Genomic DNA, 19,572 nt, shown 5'->3' on the forward strand with positions numbered 1-19,572 from the left:
AATGTAGTGTCGTCAGCAAATTTAATTAACAGATTGGTGCTGTGGGTGGCGACACAAGTCATGGGTGCACAGAGAGTAAAGGAGGGGGCCAAGGAGACAACCCTGTGGGGCATGTGTGCTGAAAGTCAGAGAGACAGAGGTGAGGGAGCCCACTCTTACCACCTGCCGGAGATCTGACAGGAAGTCCAGGATCCAGCTACACAAGTCAGGGTGAAGGCCGAGGTCTCTGAGCTTCTTGTCGATACTTCACGCCTTCGTATGGCTAAAGCTCTGTCCATGACTGCAAGGAACTGCAGAGAACTTTGGTCTCATCTGGGAACATCATAGAAACAAGCCTCCCCTCTATGGACTCTTCCTACACTTTCCCTGCCTTGGGAAAGCAGGCCGTGTACTCAAAGATGCCCACAACTTTGGACATTATTGCTGCAAACCCAATACCCCATCAGGGAAGAGATACAAAAGCCTTAAAGAGCATACCACCAGGCTCATGGACAGCTTCCTGTCTGTGGTTGTAAACCAAATTAATGGTCTCCAGTCCAATAAAATGGACTGGACCTCACAATGTAACTCAACGTGACCCTGCCCCAAATGTCTATCTGCACTGCACTTCCTCTGCGGCCATAATGCTTTGTTACAGTTATTGTTTTGTCATATATTAGCTCAAAGTACTGTTGTAATGTATTGATCTGTGTGGATGGTAGGTCAGGCAAGATTTTCACTGTAGCTCAGTACGTGATGAGAATAAACAAATTCCCCATTTTAATTTTGTGGAAATATTAGACAGACTGAGCTTCTGCTTTGGAACCACAGAGGGAAACTTAACACAACTGAGGAACACAAATAAATAGAAAAGGCTTCAATCTCGCATTACCATCTGCAGTAACTGGGATCAGGTGACCGGTGGTGGGTCTCCCAGACCAATTATCAGAATCAGGTTTAACAGCACCGGCAGATATCATGTAATTTGTTGTCTCTGTCTATTCATAACAATAGATTTTAACCATTGTGATTTAAAATAAGAATATACATATTAAATAGTTAAATTATATAAGTAGTACAACATAAACATTTTAAGAATGTAATACTGTAAACTACTTTTATTGTGTGGAACTATTTGACTGACTGGGTTGTTGCTTTGGAAATTCTGGAGTGAAGCTGAACTAAACTACACGTTTATGAGATACTCAGATAAATAGAAAAGGCTAATTCTCACATAAATGGGTCAGACATTTGGAAACATTGGCTGCACTTCAGCAGGTAAAAACACTGGAATGAGGCCTAGTCCCAGGCCTCAGCCCAGTTGTTATTGGTCTGAGGCCTGAGACAAGGTAAGAGTAAGCATTCGGCACGGACAAGAAGGGCCAAGATGGGCTGTTTCCATGCTGTAATTGTAATGTGGTTATATCGAAACATACTGAAATTATTGCAGAAAAAATCATTGTCCACCCACAACGAGAGGACGTGACAGATCCGGATCTCACTGACTTGTCTGAACGGGTGAAAGATGAAGCTACACAGACACGTAGAGCAGTGAACTACAGATGCTGCAGATTTGTGGAAAAACGTGAACAGGACATGGGATCAGGTGACGGGTGGAAGGTCTCCCATCTGAACCGGTGACTCTGCTCCTCGCCCCTCACACGCTGCCCGAACCATCCGCCGCATTTCCCACATTATTCCATATTTACACCCGATACGTATTTACCTTTTCCCTCCATATCTTCTCTGTCCCTTTCCCTCCGGCCCCAGGTCACAGAGTCACGGGCTCGATTCCCATCCTGGTCCAACACACAATCTAGACCCAAACCGGAAATCTGCAGGTTTCATTTAAATCAGTTCTATGTGTATAAACACTAATTTCTATTCACATTCCTCCAGCCTCACTGGACAGGAACACTGAAACATCAAGTGAGAAACAGTAGGAAGTGGCCATTCAGCCCCTCTAACCATCAACAAGATGACAGCTGCTCTCCCATCTCAGCCACATGTTTCTGCACGATCCTCATTTCCTCGATCCCTTCGGTCTCCACACATCTGCCGGCCTCTGTTTTATGTGAGGATGATCACCAAGTCTTCACCGGCCTCTGTGGTGGGGATTTACAGACATTCACCACCCTCGGTGTGGAGACATTTCCCCTCATCTCAGTCCTGGACAGTCCACCCCCTTTTTCAGAGACTGGGATCCCTGGTTCAGCCGGTAATGATGTTGTGCATTTCAATGTGTTCACCTCTCAGTCCTCAATTCTATAAATGAAAGGGTTATTGCATTTGATCTTTCTTCATATGATGACCCCACCACTCCAGGGATTAGTCTAGTGAATCTTCATTGCACTCTCTATAACAAATACTCTCTAACCTCTTTGTTAATCCTCTATGGAATTAATTTCCATCTTCTGCAGCCCCGTGTTGCCCCAACCACTCACCTCCCACCCCCGTCACTATTTCCACCTTCCCACCTCCCCCTCACCTGGATCCACCTCTCACTCCCCAGCTCTTGCCCCATCCCCACCCCTCACCTCTTTTCTCGGACTATTTCCCGTCCACTCTCAGTCCAGAGGGAGGGTCTCGGCCCGAAATGTTGACGGTCCATTTCCCTCCACAGATGCTGCCCGACCCACTGAGTTCCTCCGGCAGTTTGTTCTTTGGTCTGTGTGACCCGTGTTAGTGTGGGGAGCGGGATTTTACACCATATTCCCGGTACAGTCTCAACAAAACACAAATAATTGTCACTTTGCCCGGACCATTGGCCCCGCTTGCAGGGCAACAGTCTGCCGGTGTTTGCCCCCCAATGTGGTGAATCGCCACCACCGTGGGCTCAGACATTTCCACAGATGAGCCCCTCCTGTCCCCACCGGGACAAACATCCTGTCCGCCCCCTCTCTCACCGTCTTCATCCTCTCCCTCCCCGGGGAACCGGCATCAAACCGACGGGCCGAGCGGTCTCCTCCTACCTCTCAGCGACACATCAGACTCCGGCCGCAGGAGACGCTTCACAAACGCCCCAACTTCCCTCGGAGGGAAATGGAAATAAATCAGAAAGCGGACATTTACTTTGACGGTTGTCCCGCCGTGACGGAAAGTTCGGGAGACGGAGTCATCGGGGGTAACGCCCTCTCGGCTGGTCCACCTCCGCTATTGGCTGGAAGCAGTGATTGACATTGCTTCGTACCAATGGGAATAGCGCAGCGCGTGACTCCTCTGTTGACAGCGGTGGGGGAGGGGCTGGTCACGTGATTAGTAGCCCAGCCGTTAAACCGACCAAGCTCGAGCTCACCAGCGCGCGGGGCACAAAAGGCCCCGGATGATCGGTTGAGGTGAGAAGGGGTCTCCGGGTTGGGGGTCTCACCGGGCGGCGTTTTCAACACCGACTTCGGGTAGTTGCTGTGACTCCGGACTCCGTGACCCGCAATCCCGGGACAGTCCTGCTCTCTTCCCTCTCTCTCAGCCCCACCATCCGTACACGGGCCCCGGGGAGCTTCCGGCTGATGAGGGAATGGGAACCGATGGGTCTCTCAGACAGAGCTGAGCTCCAGCTGTCTAAATGCAAGGATCGGGAACTCGGAGAAAGGGAACAAAATCTTTTACATCAGCTGTTGTGAAAATCACCTTTGTTCTGCCTCCAGTCACAAACAAGAGAAAATCTGCAGATGCTGGAAATCCGAGCAACACACACAAATTGCTGGAGGAACTCAGCATTAGTACTCTTTTCCATAGATGCTGCCTGGCCTGCTGAGTTCCCCCAGCATTTTGTGTCTGTTGCTTGTTCCACCCCCTCTTGTTCTGGACTTTCTACCCCTGAGAACATGTTTTGTCCCACTCTCTCTGGGTACATAATGATATCAAACACCTTTGCCCTGGGCAACAAGTAGCTTTCACATCACAAATGTGCCAGACTCCAATGAGACAGACTACTGCCCTTCCCTTCATATTCATTGGCATTGCCATCACTGAGTTCACCACCGTCAGTCACCTGGGGGAGGGTTCAGGGGAAATATTTATGTACAATACAGAAACTGGTGTTACCTGTGTGGATTGTGACGATGCAAAAGTTGCTGGAGAATTTGAAAGTGGGAAGAAGTGGAGTGATATTTGGAAATCTGAGTTTTTAAAGCGTAATTTAGCAAGCAAACCACATATGGACAATGTGCAAAAGCTCTGGCGAGAAAATCCTTCATTACCCGTTACAGGCCTGCTACATAGGTTGTGTGAGAGTGCAGATGAATTCAACTGAACCCAGAGGAGATCAAAGTTCTTACTGACAGTGATTTGCTAGCAGTTAAAATGAATACCTCTCTATATAAAATTCACTGTGCACATGTTGTCACTGGTTAAAAGAATGAACAGTACAAGATTTACTTTACCTTGTACTTTATTGTCGCCAAACAATTGGTAGTAGAATGTACAATCATCACAGCGAAATTTGATTCTCCGCTTCATACTCCCTGGATAACAAATATTAAATATTATAAATATTAAAATTAGTTAAAATTAGTAAATATTACAAATTTAAATTATAAATCATAAATAGAAGATAGAAGAATGGGAAGTAAGGTAGTGCAAAAAAACCGAGAGGCAGGTCCGGATATTTGGATAGTACGGCCCAGATCCGGGTCAGGATCCGTTCAGCAGTCTTATCACAGTTGGAAAGAAGCTGTTCCCAAATCTGGCCGTACGAGTCTTCAAGCTCCTGAACCTCCTCCTGGAGGGAAGAGGGATGAAAAGTGTGTTGGCTGGGTGGGTTGCTTCCTTGATTATCCTGGCAGCACTGCTCCGACAGCGTACGGTGTAAACTGAGTCCACGGACGGAAGATTGGTTTGTGTGATGCGCTGCGCCGTGTTCACGATCTTCTGCAGCTTCTTTCAGTCTTGGACAGGACAACTTCTGTACCAGGTTGTGATGCACCCTAGAAGAATGCTTTCTACAGTGCATCTATAAAAATTAGTGAGGGTTTTAGAGGACAGGCCAAATTTCTTTAGTTTTCTCAGGAAGTAAAGGTGCTGGTGGGCCTTCTTGGCAGTGAACTCTGCTTGGTTGGACCAGGTCAGGTCATTTGTGATATTTACCCCGAGGAACTTAAAGCTCTATGTGCAGACCGGTCATTACAAATTAGAGGGGACATTGGTGGCAGAACCTCCAGTGTCCCTTATGCCCTCACCTACAAGATGTGCGTCCAGCTGCAGCTCATAACCCTGCACTTTTTGGAGTTGGAACTTGAAATGGATCAATTCCAGATCATCCAGGCAGTGATGCAGCCAGTCAGGATGCTCTCAGTTGTGTTCCAGTAGAAAGTTCTTAGGATTTGGGACTCAATCCCAAGCTTCTTCAGCCGTCTGAGGTGAGCAAGGTACTGTTGTGCTTTTTTCACAACACAGCTGGTATGTACAGACCATGTGAGGTCCTCGCTGATGTTTATGCCAAGGATCTTAAAGCAGTTCACTGTCTCAACCCCAGATCCATCGATGTCAATTGGGATTAGCCTGTCTCCATTCCTCCTGTCATCCACAATCAGCCCCTTTGTTTTTTTTAGATTAGATTGGATTCAACTTTATTGTCACTGTGCCAAGTACAGATACAAAGCCAATGAAATGTGGTTAGCATCTGACCAGAAATGCAAAGAATCGTGTTATTTACAAAATAACTGAATAAAAAAGTGCTACAACACCCAAATATAAAAGTACTGAGACAGTACAATACGGATGCAATACTGCTTAGCGCTGTGACTAGAGGTTCAGCAGTGTCACAGCCTCAGGGAAGAAGCTCTTCCTGTGCCTGTTGGTGTGGGAGCGGAGGCTCCTTCAGCACCTCCTTGATGGGAGGGGAGTTAAAAAGTCCATGGTTAGGGTGAGATGTATCCTTGATAATTCTTTTCGCCCTACCCAGGCAGCGTTTATGGTAGATGTTCTCAATGGTGGACAATTGGCTGTCGATAATCCGCTGGGTAGTTTTCACCACACACTGGAGTGCTTTGCGCTCTGATACAGGACAATTGCCATACCACACTGAGATGCAGTTGGTGAGTATGCTCTCAATGGTACAGCAGTAAAAGTCTGTCATATCCTGGGACAGAGGTGAGCTTTCTTGTTGCTCCGCAGGAAGTAAAGGTGCTGTTGTGCCTTCTTGATCAGGATGGAGGAGTTCAGGGACCAGATGAGATCCTCGGAAAAGTGGACACCAAGGAACTTGAAGCTTGATACACGCTCCACTACAGTTCCGTTGATGTAGATGGGGACGTGAGTGTGGCTCCTGGCATGCCTGAAGTCCACAATGATCTCCTTGGTCTTCTGGGTGTTAAGGGCCAGATTGCTGTCGGCACACCACGCGGCCAGGTGCTGGACCTCGTCCCTGTAGGCCGTCTCATCATCCCCTCTGATCAGACCAACCACCATGGTGTCATCTGCGAACTTGATTATGGAGTTAGAACCATGTACAGGAACGCAGTCATAGGTGAAAAGGGAGTACAGAAGAGGGTTCAGCACACAGCCTTGAGGCACGCCGGTGTTCAGGGTGAGAGTGGAGGAGGAAAGGTTGTCGAACTTAACTGATTGGGGTCTGTTCGTCAGACAGTCCAAGGTCCAATTGCAGAGTGATGAGCTGATACCAAGCTGGCCAAGTTTGGTGATCAGCTTGAAGGGGCTTACAGAATTGAATGCTAAACTAAAGTCAATGAACCTCATTCTGACGTAAGAGTTGGGGCTGTCCAGGTGGGTCAGGGCAGAGTGAAGTGCCGTGGAGATGGCGTCCTCTGTTGACCTGTTGGTGCGATGGGGGTCCAGGGTAGTGGGCAGACAGGATTTCAGATGTGATAAAACCAGTCTCTCAAAGCACTTTGCAATGATGGGGGTGAGTGCAACTGGGCGGAAATCATTCAGGCTCGTGGCAGTGGAATGCTTCAGTACTGGCACGATGGTGGCGATCTTGAAGCTTGTGGGGACAACACCCCGGGCCAGGGACAGATTAAAAATGTCCGTGAAGACCCCGGTCAACTGCCCTGCACAGAGTCTCACCACACGGCCAGGTATTCCATCCAGACCAGCTGCCTTCCGTACATTCACCCTGCTCAGGGTGGCACAAACATCGGAGGTGGAAAGTGAGAGAGACAGTTCACCAGGTGGGAGATCCGCTTTGAGGGTGACCTCCTTGTTCCCTCGATGAATGCGAGCGTAGAAGTAATTGAGCTCATCAGGCAGGGTAGCAGAGCTGGAAGGGGGCACAGTACTAGGAGGTTTGAAGTCTGTAATGACCTGTATGCCATGTACATGGACCGGGGGTCTGAGGAGTTGAAATGCTCCTCGATTCTCTGTTTGTAAATGTGTTTAGCCTGAGAGATTCCCCTCCTCAGGTTGGCCCTGGCTGAGCTGTGAACCTCCTGGTCTCCAGACCTGAAGGCTGAATCTCTGGCTTTGAGCAGGAGGTGAACCTCTCTGTTCATCCATGGTTTCTGATTGGGGAAAACTCTTATTTGTTTTAGTAATGTCTCTCTATCTACACACTTGTTGATGTGCTCAAGGACAGAGTTGGTGTATAAATCAATGTTAATCTGAGAGTCTGTGGTGGTATGGGCAGCAAACGTGCTCCAGTCTGTGTGCTGGAATTGGTGCTGAAGAGCAGAGTCAGCCCCCTCCAGCCAGATCTTAATAGTCTTCATTGTGGGTTTCACACGTTTAGTGACCGGGCTATACTTGGGAAGCAGAAACAATGAAAGATGGTCGGACTGTCCCAGATGGGGGAGGGTAGTTAGTTTGTGAGTGTCAGCCACATTTGTGTACACATGATCTGAGATTTTATTACACCTGGTGGTGCATAATACATTTTGGTAAAATCTTGGAAGCACGGTACGTAGGTTACAATGATTAAAGTCTCCAGCGACAGTCAAAGCTCCGTCTGGATGCAATGTCTGCAGCTTGCTAATAGCAGCACTGAGGTCTTTCATGGCTACTTTAGCATTAGCATCCAGTGGAACATAAACTGCGACAGCAATGATGCATGTTTTGTGACAATGAGGGAGAGGTTGTTTTCTTTACACCAGTCGGATGTTGTTCAGACCTCAGGTACAGTCAGCAATCAAATGGTTGAGCATGGAGCGATGAATGTGCTGAGCTGTGTATATCACAATGCAAGAAGCATTGTAGGAAAACCAGATGAGCTCAGGACAGGGAATTCTGATATTGTAGCCATTATTGGGGACTTGGTTGCACCCAACAATCCGAGGGATTTAGAGGAACAAATTTGTAGAGAGATCGCAGACCATGCCAAGAAACAAAAGTTGATTCAGTGAGTGATTTTAACTTTCCATGTTTTGACTGGGACTCCCATACTGTAAGAGGACTAGATGGGGTATAGTTTGTCAAATGTGCCCTTAATCAGTACATAGAATTCCTGATGTAGAAGTGTGCAATAGGTTGATGATCCAGGGCTGGTGACAGAAATTAGTGACCATAATGCCATGAGATTCAAAGTAAATATGGAAAAAAGAGAGGTCTGGACCATGGGTTGAGATTCTAAATTGGAGAAAGGTCAATTTTGATGGTATCAGAAAGGATCTGACATGTGTGGTTTGGGACAGGCTGTTTTCTGGCAAAGGAGTACTTGGTAAGTGGGGGGCCTTCAGAAGTGAAATTTTGAAGGTGTAGAGTTTGTATGTGCCTGCATAATAAAAGTTGAAAGTTAACTGGTGCAGGGAACCTTGGTTTTCAAGAGATATTGAAGCCCTGGATATTTTGTTCCTCTAAATGCCTCAGACTGTTGGGCGCTACCAAGACTCACTAATGACTACAATATCATAATTCCACGCCCTGAGCTCTGACTTTTTTTTTAGTCGTCTTCTGTTGGTTTCTAAAAGCTTCCCAATCGTTTTCACTCTTTTGTTTACCCTCTCTTTGGCTTTTATGTTGGCTTTGGCTTCTCATTTCAACCACGGTTGTGTCCTCCTGCCTTTCCAATGTTTCCACATCTTTCGGATGTATCGATCACTGAGCTCCCAAATTGCTCCCAGAAACTCCAGCCATCGCTGCTCCGTTGTCACTCCCAACTTTTCCCTTCCAAACAAGTTTGGCCAGCTTCTCTGTCATAGAAACATGGAGAAGTTCAGTATAGAAACAGGCTATTTAGCCCATCTGGTCAATGCTGAAAAAACATTTAAGCTGTCTAATGCAAGGGTCCCCAACCTTTTTTGCACTGCAGACCGATTTAATATTGACAATATTCTTGCGGACCGGCCAACCCGGTGGGTGGGGGGGGTGTTGGTGGGTAGGGTTGCCAACGGACAAGAGTAGCAGTCAAATACGTTGCGTTTACCCAGAGAAAGACTACAATGACCATGAAGCCTTGCGCGGGCACCAGTGCGCATGCGCGTCGTGACTTGCCGATTTTTCCTGCAAATCCTTTTTGGTGATTCTGTTCGGAGTGGCAGGAGTTGGGGGGGGGGGGCTGTGTTAATCACGACTGGAATATAGGTGATAAATGGCTAATACACCCAATTTTGTTTCTAAAAGGGTTTATCTAACGAATTTAATATTAAACACACAGCACATATTTTCCTCGCATGAATATAGTGATAAGTCAATTATCAGAGGAGCTTGAAGTAAGTGATGAATGAACTTCCAGTAGAAGTGGCAGAAGCAGGTTCGATATTATCATTTAAAGAAAAATTGGATAGCTATATGGACAGGAAAGGAATGGAGGGTTATGGGCTGAGTGCAGGTCAGCGGGACTAGGTGAGAGTAGCGTTCGGCACGGACTAGTAGGGCAGAGATGGCCTGTTTCCATGCTGTAATTGTTATATGGTTATATAGGTAAGTCAATAGCATCATGACATTTTAAGTAACATTTGGATTTTAAACACACAGCACATATTTTCCCCGTATGAATATATAAGATCATTGGAACACACCAATATCGCTGAATCAGTGGGAGCCCTGGGCTTGTTTCCCTGCGACAACACGGTCCTATCGAGGGATGGTGGGAGACAGCGATACTCGAAGTGAGTTCCTGTCCAGTCTATTCCGCAATTTAGTTTTCGTTGCATTCATTGGAGAAAACTCCGCTTCGCAGAGATATGTTGGAAATGGAAGCAACGTTTTCAGTGCTTTCGTGGCTATTTCAGGATATTTAGCCTTGACTTTGATCCAGAATGCCGACAGGGATGTTATGTCAAACATACTTTTCAGCCCGCCGTCATTTGCAAGCTCGAGGAGTTGATCTCCTTCCCGCGCTGACACAGATGACGTGCGGGTCATGACCTCACATGCGTAATGGCTGATCAGTGGCCGTGACAGGGAATGGGAAAAGGTGCAGCTGACTCATATCACCAAATCATATTGTTTCCTTGTGGCCCGGGAGCACATGCTTTGCGACCCGGTGGTTGGGGACCGCTGGTCTAATGCAACTACCTGCACCGAGACCATCGCCCTCCATACCCCTATCATCCAGGCTCCCATCCAAACTTCTTTGAAATGGTGAAACCGAGTTCATATTCACCACTTGTGCTGACATCTCAATCCACACTCTCACGACCACTGCAGGAAAGAGCTTTTCCAAATATTCCCATTAAATTTTCACCTTCTCCACTTAACCATGACCTCTGGCCATCCCACGCAACCTCAGTGGATAAAGCTGCTCGCATTTACCCTATCTATACCCTCATAATTTTGTATATTTCTAACAAATCCTCAAAGCAATGTATAATTTCCTTGTTTATGTTTGGAGCCTTTTTTAGATGTATAAGATGATGAGGGGCATTAATCGTGTGGAGAGCCAGAGGTTTTTTTCCCAGGGCTGAAATGGCTAACAACAGGGGACATAGTTTTAAGGAGCTTGGAAATAGATACTGAGGGGATGTCAGGGGTAAGTTTTTCACACAGAGTGGTGGGTGCATGGAATGCACTGCCGGCTATTTGTGTGTGAGTGTTTCAGTTACTGTGGGGCCAGGAACCTATGCAGCTCAGTGGGAACAGGGAATAATACCAATGGAGAGAGTCAAACTGAGCCAGGTCACAGATTGGAGATGGCAGAAATGCCCCATTCTTATAAAAAAAGGAAGAGCATCAGAGAATTTGATGGTCATTCCAGATACCAGCACTGTGCCCAGTTAGAAGATGATTTCTCTCTCCAACTTAGGTTGAACCTCACTGTAACAGTGTGATGCCAGATCACACCTTGGCAACTCAAGTGATCTCATCTGAAATGTTGTCCTTCACTCATTGATCGATTTTGTAAATCTTTTTACAGATTAAAAATGACAAGGAATTTGTCTACGGGAATCTCGAACACAACACGCCAGTTTTGCTGTCTTTGTCCAGATATTTAAGAAGTGGAGCAATGATTCACTCGATCATCCTTCCTGCTCAGACTGTGGGGAGAGATTCATTTGATCATCTGACCGACTGGCATGCCCGTCATCTTACACAGGGGAGAGGCCGTTCACCTGCTCAGACAGTGGGAATGGATTCACTCCATCATCTTAACTGAAGGTACATCAGCAAGTTTACACTGAGACAAGCCCATTCACCTGTTCTATGTGTGAGACGGGATTCAGTCGGTCATCCCACCTGTGGATACACCAGTCTGTTCACACTGAGCAGAAGCTGGTCATCTGCTGAATTTGTGGGGAAGGATTCACGCGGTTATTCGACCTAATGGCTCACCAGCGAGTTCACACCAGGGAGAGGCCGTTCACCTGCTCAGACTGCGGGAAGGGATTCACTCAGTCATCTAACCTGAAGGTACATCAGAGAGTTCACACTGGGGAGAGGCCATTCACCTGCTCGGACTGTGGGAAGGGATTCGCTCGATCATCCCAACTGAAGGTACATCAGCGAATTCACACTGGGGAGAGGCCATTCACCTGCTCAGACTGTGGGAAGGGATTCACACAGTTAGCTAACCTACAAGCACATCAGCGAGTTCACACTGGGGAGAGGCCGTTCACCTGCTCAGACTGTGGGAAGGGATTTGCTCGGTCATCTGATCTACAGATACATCAGCGAGTTCACACTGGGGAGAGGCCGTTCACCTGCTCAGACTGTGGGAAGGGATTCACTTCGTCATCTCAACTGAAGGAACATCAGAGAGTTCACACTGGGGAGAGGCCGTTCACCTGCTCAGACTGTGGGAACGGATTCACTTCGTCATCTCAACTGACGGTGCATCAGAGACTTCACACGGGGGAGAGACCGTTCACCTGCTCAGACTGTGGGAAGGGATTCACTCGATCACCTGATCTGCAGATACATCAGCGAGTTCACACTGGGGAGAGGCCGTTCACCTGCTCAGTCTGTAGGAAGGGATTTACTCAGTCATCTCATCTGCAGATACATCAGCGAGTTCACACAGGGCAGAGGCCGTTCACCTGCTCAGACTGTGGGAAGGGATTCACACAGTCAGCTCACCTACAAGAACACCAGTCAGTTCACACTGGGGAGTGGCCATTCACCTGCTCAGTCTGTGGGAAGGGATTCACTTCCTCATCTAAACTGAAGGTACATCAGCGAGTTCACACTGGGGAGAGGCCATTCACCTGCTCAGTCTGTGGGAAGGGATTCAATTTATCATCTCATCTGAAGGTACATCAGCGAGTTCACACTGGAGAGAGGCCGTTCACCTGCACAGACTGTGGGAAGGGATTCACTCTGTCATCTGACCTACTGAAACACCAGCGATTTCACACTGGGGAGAGGCCGTTCACCTGCTCAGTCTGTGGGAAGGGATTCACTCGATCATCTGATCTACAGAGACACCAGCAAGTTCACACTGGGGAGAGGCCGTTCACCTGCTCAGACTGTGGGAAGGGATTCACTCAGTCATCCCAATTGAAGGTGCATCGGAGAGTTCACACTGGGGAGAGGCCGTTCACCTGCTCAGACTGTGGGAAGGGATTCACTCAGGCATCTCACCTACTGAGACACCAGTCAGTTCACACTGCGTAGCGGCCATTCGCCTGCTCAGTCTGTGGGAAGGGATTCACTCGATCACCTGATCTGCAGATACATCAGTGAGTTCACACTGGGGAGAGGCCGTTCACCTGCTCGGTCTGAGAAGGAAGTCACTCAGTTGTCCAACCTACAGAGACACCCGCAAGTTCATATAACCATATAACAATTACAGCATGGAAATAGGCCATCTTGGCCCTTCTAGTCCATGCTGAACGCTTACTCTCACTTAGTCACATCTACCTGCCTCTACCCTCCGTTCCTTTCCTGTCCATATACCGATCGAATTTTTTTTAAATGACAAAATCAAACCCGCCTCTACCACTTCTACTGGAAGCTCGTTCCACACAGCTACCATTCTCTGAGTAAAGAAGTTCCCCCTTGTGTTACCCCTGAACTTTTGCCCCTTAACTCTCAACTAATGTCCAGTTGTTTGAATCTCCCCTACTCTCAAAGGAAAAAGCCTATCCACGTCAAGTCTATCTATCCCCCTCATAATTTTAAATACCTCTATCAAGTCCCCCCTCAACCTTCTACGCTCCAAAGAATAAAGATCTAACTTGTTCAACCTTTCTCTGTAACTCAGGTGCTGAAACCCAGGTAACATTCTAGTAAATCTCCTCTGTATTCTCTCTATTTTGTTGACATCTTTCCTGTAACTCGGTGACCAGAACTGTACACAATACTCCAAATTTGGCCTTACCAATGCCTTCTACAATTTTAACATTACATCCCAACTCCTATACTCAATGCTCTGATTTATAAAGGTCAGCAAACCAAAAGCTTTCTTCACCACCCTATCCACATGAGATTCCACCTTCAGAGAACTAAGCACCATCATTCCTAAACATGAGGAATTCTGCAGATGCTGGAAATTCAAGCAACACACATCAAAGTTGCTGGTGAACGCAGCAGGCCAGGCAGCATCTCTAGGAAGAAGTACAGTCGACGTTTCATGGGTATGGTGGATTTCTACCACTGTTTCCTCCCCTCAGCAGCCCGAATCATGCGCCCCCTGTTCACCCTGATGTCGGGTAAGGGCAAGGACATTACCTGGGATAAAGAGGCCGCAGCCGCTTTTGTTAAAACCAAAGAACCCTTAGCAAACGCCGCGATGCTAGTGCACCCCAGAATGGGCGTTCCTACTGCCCTCACGGTGGACGCATCCAACACAGCAGTTGGTGGAGTGCTGGAACAACTCATCGAGAGTCGCTGGCAACCCCTGGCATTCTTCAGCAAACACCTACGACCACCCGAACTCAAATACAGTGCTTTCAACCGGGAGCTATTGACACTATACCTGGCAATCCGGCATTTCAGATATTTCTTAGAAGGTAGGCCCTTCACTGCGTTCACAGGCCACCAACCGCTTACCTTTGCGTTCACTAAGGTGTCCGACCCCTGGTCTTCCCACCAGCAGCAACATCTGTCCTACATCTCCGAATATACGACGGACATCCGGCATGTCCGGGAAAGGACAACGTCATGGTGGACACACTATCCAGACCTACCATACAGGCCCTGCCCCAGGGGGTGGACTATGCAGCGCTGACAGATGCACAGCAGGCAGACGCTGAGATCCCCAGTTACAGGACTGCAGTCTCCGGTTTGCAGCTCCAAGACCTCCCCGTAGGCCCAGGTGAGAGGACCCTACTGTGTTACGTAGCTACCGGCCAACCCCGCCCCATCGTCCCAGCAGCCTGGCGCCGGCAGGTTTTCGAATCCATTCACAACTTAGCGCACCCCTCCATCAGGACAACCGTCCGGCTGGTCGCCAACAGGTTCGTGTGGCATGGACTGCGTAAACAGGTCTGTGAATGGGCCAAAATGTGCATGCAGTGCCAAACGGCCAAGGTGCAGTGGCACACCAAGGCTCCGCCGCAGCAGTTCGAACCCACCTGACGGAGGTTCGACCACATCCATGTGGATATCGTGGGGCCCCTGCCAGTATCACGAGGAGCGCGGTACCTCCTAACTATGATAGACTGGTGCACCAGATGGCCACAGGCAGTCCCGCTCACCGACACCACCTCCGAATCCTGTGCCCGAGCACTGATCGCAACCTGGGTAGCCCGCTTCGGGGTACCTGCCCACATTACCTCCGACAGGGGTGCCCAGTTCACCTCCAGCCTGTGGTCGGCTATGGCCAGCCTTTTAGGATCGCAGCTACACCACACAAATACCTTCCACCGTCACCTGAAGTCGGCTCTCATGGCCGTCCTGGAGGGGCCTAACTGGGTGGATGAACTTCCCTGGGTCCTGCTCGGAATTCGCTCGGCGCCCAAGGAGGATCTGCACACCTCATCAGCCAAGTTGGTGTACGGCGCACCCCTGGTCGTCCCAGGAGAGTTCATACCAGCCCCAAGGGGGCAAGAGGAAGAACCCACAGCAGTCCTGGTCTGACTACGGGAGCGTCTCAGTAACCTGGCCCCCATCCCCACTTCACAGCACGGACAGAGCCCGACCTGCGTACCCAAAGACCTGCAGAACTGTAAGTTTCTTTTTGTACGACGGGGCGGACTCCGGGCACCGCTACAGCGGCCCTACGAGGGGCCGTTTAAGGTGATCAGGAACAACGGGTCCACGTTCGTGCTGGACATTGGGGGGGGGGGAGAGGAGGTTTTCACGGTGGACCGACTCAAACCGGCCCATGTGGACTTGGCGCAGCTGGTCCAGGCTCAGGCACCGCGGCGCAGGGGCAGACCTCCCAAACAGAGGCCAATCCAGACTGTGGACATTGGGGGAGGTATCGCCGGTTCTGGGGGCGGGGGGTGGTTACGTGGTGACCCACTTTCTAGCACACACGAACCGGCGCGCGCTGGCAGAGAGGCCGGCCCCAAAAAGGGCGCCAGGCCATCTTCAGCAGCAGGGGGGAAATCCCGTGCGCGTTAAGGGTCTGTGATTATGCATTCCCCACAGCAGTCCCACCCAGGGAGGGCGGGAACAGGAAGGCTTTAAAGCAGGCCGCGAAGTTTGAATAAATCTCTTTTATCACAACCCTAACTCACCGACTACGTGTGGTTATTTTTAGCGCTGTGTGTAGCACACAGCTACAATATAATATTTTCAAGTCTGCGAGCCAATACTTTGGATAAAATTTTAGTATCGAAATTGAGTAAAGAGATTGGTCTATACAAAGAACATACAGTAAGATTCTTATTCTTTTTGAGAATGAGCGAAATGGAAGCTTCGTAAGAAGACTGCGGTAGTCTCCCTGCCTTAAAGGAATCTGTAAGGGTAGAACATAAGTGTGGTATAAGCAAGGAGGAAAAAGCCTTATAAAACTCTCCAGAGAATCCAGCGGATCCTGGGGATTTCCCAGAATGCAATTCTCAAATAGCCTGAGCACTTTCCTCCTGGGAAATAGGTTGATCCAATTGCCTACAATGATCTAATGAAAGATTTGGGATATTTAATTGATCTAAAAATTATTCATTGCAATATTATCATTAACAGAGTCAGAACTATACAATTTAGAATAAAATTCCCTAAAAGTGTCATTAATTTCAAGGTGGTCAGTTGTCATGTCCCCATTAATTTTATGTATTTCTTTAATTTGCCGATTGGCTGAAAATGGCTTCAATTGATTAGCCAGTAGCTTACCAGTTTTATCTCCGTGAATATAAAGTTGACTGAGAGAAGACGGTGGCGTGACGAAGCGCACAGCGACCACTCCAGCGATGAATATTGTTATTTGTCAAGTAGGATGCTGTGCACAATACTGATTTGATGGAGACGGATGTGAGAAGCACGGAGGAACATCTGGTGTAACTTCTGAAATGCCTGTTTCGCTGCCGCTGCTACTGTGCGATCCAGAATCTCCGGAGGGGAAGGCCCTGAATCCTTGGCTTTGCCTGTTGCTTGGCGGCCGGGACCAGGGTCAAAGCACTCAGCAGAGATGGTGCTGGATGTCGGAGGGCTGGTCGGAGGCTCGACATTTTCGGATGGACTCAGAGTCGGCTGTGGTCGGGTGCTTCCAGGGTGCTGCATCGGCAAGTTTGCGGCGCTGGAAGTTCATGGCAGGGAGAGTTTCTTCCTTCTACCGTCTGTGTGAAATGATGGGGCTATCGGGACTTTGAGACTTTTTTTTTAACCGTGCCCATGGTCTGCTCTTTATCAAATACAGTATTGTTTTGCAGGGTTGTAACTATGTTATAATTATGTGGTTTTTGTCAGTTTTAGTCTTGGTCTGTCTTGTGTTTCCGTAATATACTGGAGGAACATTGTATCATTTCTTAATGCATGCATTACTAAATGACAAACGAGGACTGAGTGTCCTCATAATCTAATCTTATCTTTTAAAAGTTGGCTTTCAATTGGATACATTAAAAGATCATATTTAGTTTTAGTTTCAGTACGTCTCTTATATGTTTCAGGATCAGGAACTGAAGCATATTTATGGTCCAGTTGCTTTAACTGATTGGCTAATTCATTTCTTTCTTTGTTAGCTTTTTTAATGATGTTTGTGATATAAGAAATAATTTGACCCCAGATGTATGCTTTAAAAGTATCCCATATGATAAGGCTAGACGTCTTTTCCAACATATTTTCTTCAACAATAAAGAGTAATTTGATTCTCCATAAATGTTTAAAAAATCTTCATCGGATAACAGAGTTAAATTAAATTGCCAAAATCTACTCATGGGGATAGGACCAGGAAGCTTTAAAAAATAGAATTACAGGAGAGTGGTCAGAGATAGCAATCTCTTTATATTCAACCGATTGAACTAACAGAATCATTTGACTACCAATAAAAAAAGTCAATCCCAGTATAAGTATGATGGACATGAGAGAAAAAAAAGAATACTCCCTGTCCGTCGGATGAAGAAATCGCCAAGCATCAACTCTACCACATATAGTTAGAAACGATTGGATAAACAAAGCTGATTTATTAAGTGTGGCTGGTTTAATAGATGAGCGATCTAATACTGGATCTAACCAGCAGTTAAAATTTCCTCCCATCACAAGGGAGTACGTACACAAATCTGGCAAAAATGAAAATAGACTTTCAAAAAATCATAGATCATCTACATTGGGGGCATAAACATTAGCAAAAACAATCAATTTACTGTCTGAACTCCGATACAATAACAAATCGACCATTAGGGTCCGAAACAACTTTATGCTGAATAAAGGAAATTGTATTGCCTACAAAAATCGAAACTCCACATGATTTTGCATTAAACGAAGAGTGGAATTGCATATCCTTCCACCGAGTAAAAAAAAACGTAAGCTATCACAGCTGCGTATGTGTGTTTCTTGTAAAAAAAAAAAGGTGCTTTTAATTTTTGAATATAAGCAAACACTTTGTTCCTTTTGGTGGGGTGATTCAGCCCTTTCACATTCAAATTAAATAGGTTACTATTTCAAACCATTTTAAATACTAATCAACATGTAACTAAAAATATCTGGCCATGACTTATTAAAACTAGAAAGCAAACCATAAAGTAAGATATTCAAACAAACAATCATATATATTTTTTTCTCTTTTTCAATCTTTATTAGTATCATAATAATAAACATACCACAGTATTGATACAAAATTATTGGGAATACAGCATTGTAATTTTCATAGTTAAATATAAGCCCAGTTGACACATGAGTATTAAATCTCCCTATCATACATGATACAGATGAACAATATAAAACAAAGAAATCTATATAAAAAAATCATGAAAAAGAAAAAAAAAAACAAAAATATATCCCGGAAAAAAACTAACATAAACAATGTTAATCAACTAAACTAAAAAAAGGCATGGGCTGTTTTGTAACATCGTTAAAAAAAGGGAACCATTAGTGTTGTTGACTCCGTTCCTCTCACCATGTATTACAAAGAAATAAAATAAGTTTGGAAAAGGTCAAGTTACATCATATGAAAATGTTTAATAAATGGCCTCCAAGTCTTCTTCGAATTTAATAGAGGGATCATAAACAACACTTCTAATTTTTTTTTTCAAATTTAAACACAACATAGTTTGAGAAAATCAATGAAATGTGGTGGGAGGATTAATCTCTTTCCAATTCAGCAAAATGGATCTTCTAGCCATTAATGTAAGAAATGCAATCATCCGACGAGCTGAAGGGGTTAAATGACTTGATTCTATCATTGGTAACCCAAAAATGGCAGTAATAGAGTGAGGTTGTAGGTCAATATTCTAAACAGTTGAGATAATATCAAAAATATATTTCCAATATTTTTTTCAACGAAGGACATGACCAAAACATTTGAGTTAGAGAAGCTATCTCAGAGTGACATCTATCACAGATAGAATTTATATGAGAATAATAACGAGATAATTTATCCCTAGACATATGAGCCCTATCTACTACTTTAAACTGTATCAACGCATGTTTCGCACATATAGATGAATTAACTAATTGAAGATGTTTTTCCCATTTTACAATTGGTACAATAATCTTAAGTTCCCTTTCCCAATCACTCTGATTTTTATTAGACATATTTTCATAATTATATCATAAATAATTGCTATTACACCATTCTGAAGAGGCTTTAAATCTAATTTTGTTTTTCCAAAATATCCATTGAATATACAAACGTTTGTAAATTCGGGAAGGTAGAAAAAACAGTATTTTAGAAAAATTTCTAACTTGTAAATATCTAAAAAAGTGAGATCTAGGCAAATT

At 46.2% G+C, this 19,572-nt stretch overlaps 2 protein-coding genes across 5 annotated transcripts in view; one reads left to right on the plus strand and one right to left on the minus strand.

The window, feature by feature from the left end:
- The window catches only part of LOC140208309 (uncharacterized), a 292,599-nt gene that overhangs the window by 159,715 nt on the left and 113,312 nt on the right, over positions 1 to 19,572 (minus strand). The window lies entirely within an intron of this gene.
- Positions 1 to 19,572, plus strand: part of LOC140208285 (uncharacterized) — a 37,709-nt gene that overhangs the window by 16,548 nt on the left and 1,589 nt on the right. The window contains exons 1-3 of one of the 4 annotated variants that reach the window (XM_072276870.1): positions 3,243 to 3,314; positions 11,228 to 15,418; positions 16,633 to 18,457. In XM_072276870.1, coding sequence (XP_072132971.1) covers positions 11,635 to 12,924 — 1,290 coding nt within the window. In that variant the 5' untranslated portion in view covers positions 3,243 to 3,314; positions 11,228 to 11,634 and the 3' untranslated portion in view covers positions 12,925 to 15,418; positions 16,633 to 18,457. Of the gene's footprint in view, positions 1 to 3,242; positions 3,315 to 11,227; positions 15,419 to 16,518; positions 16,607 to 16,632; positions 18,458 to 19,572 lie in introns of those variants that run through there. The other 3 variants (XM_072276871.1, XM_072276867.1, XM_072276868.1) reach the window with 3 other exon arrangements.

This window comes from Mobula birostris, chromosome 13 (genome assembly GCF_030028105.1).
Source record: "Mobula birostris isolate sMobBir1 chromosome 13, sMobBir1.hap1, whole genome shotgun sequence".
NCBI classification, from domain to species: domain Eukaryota; kingdom Metazoa; phylum Chordata; class Chondrichthyes; order Myliobatiformes; family Myliobatidae; genus Mobula; species Mobula birostris.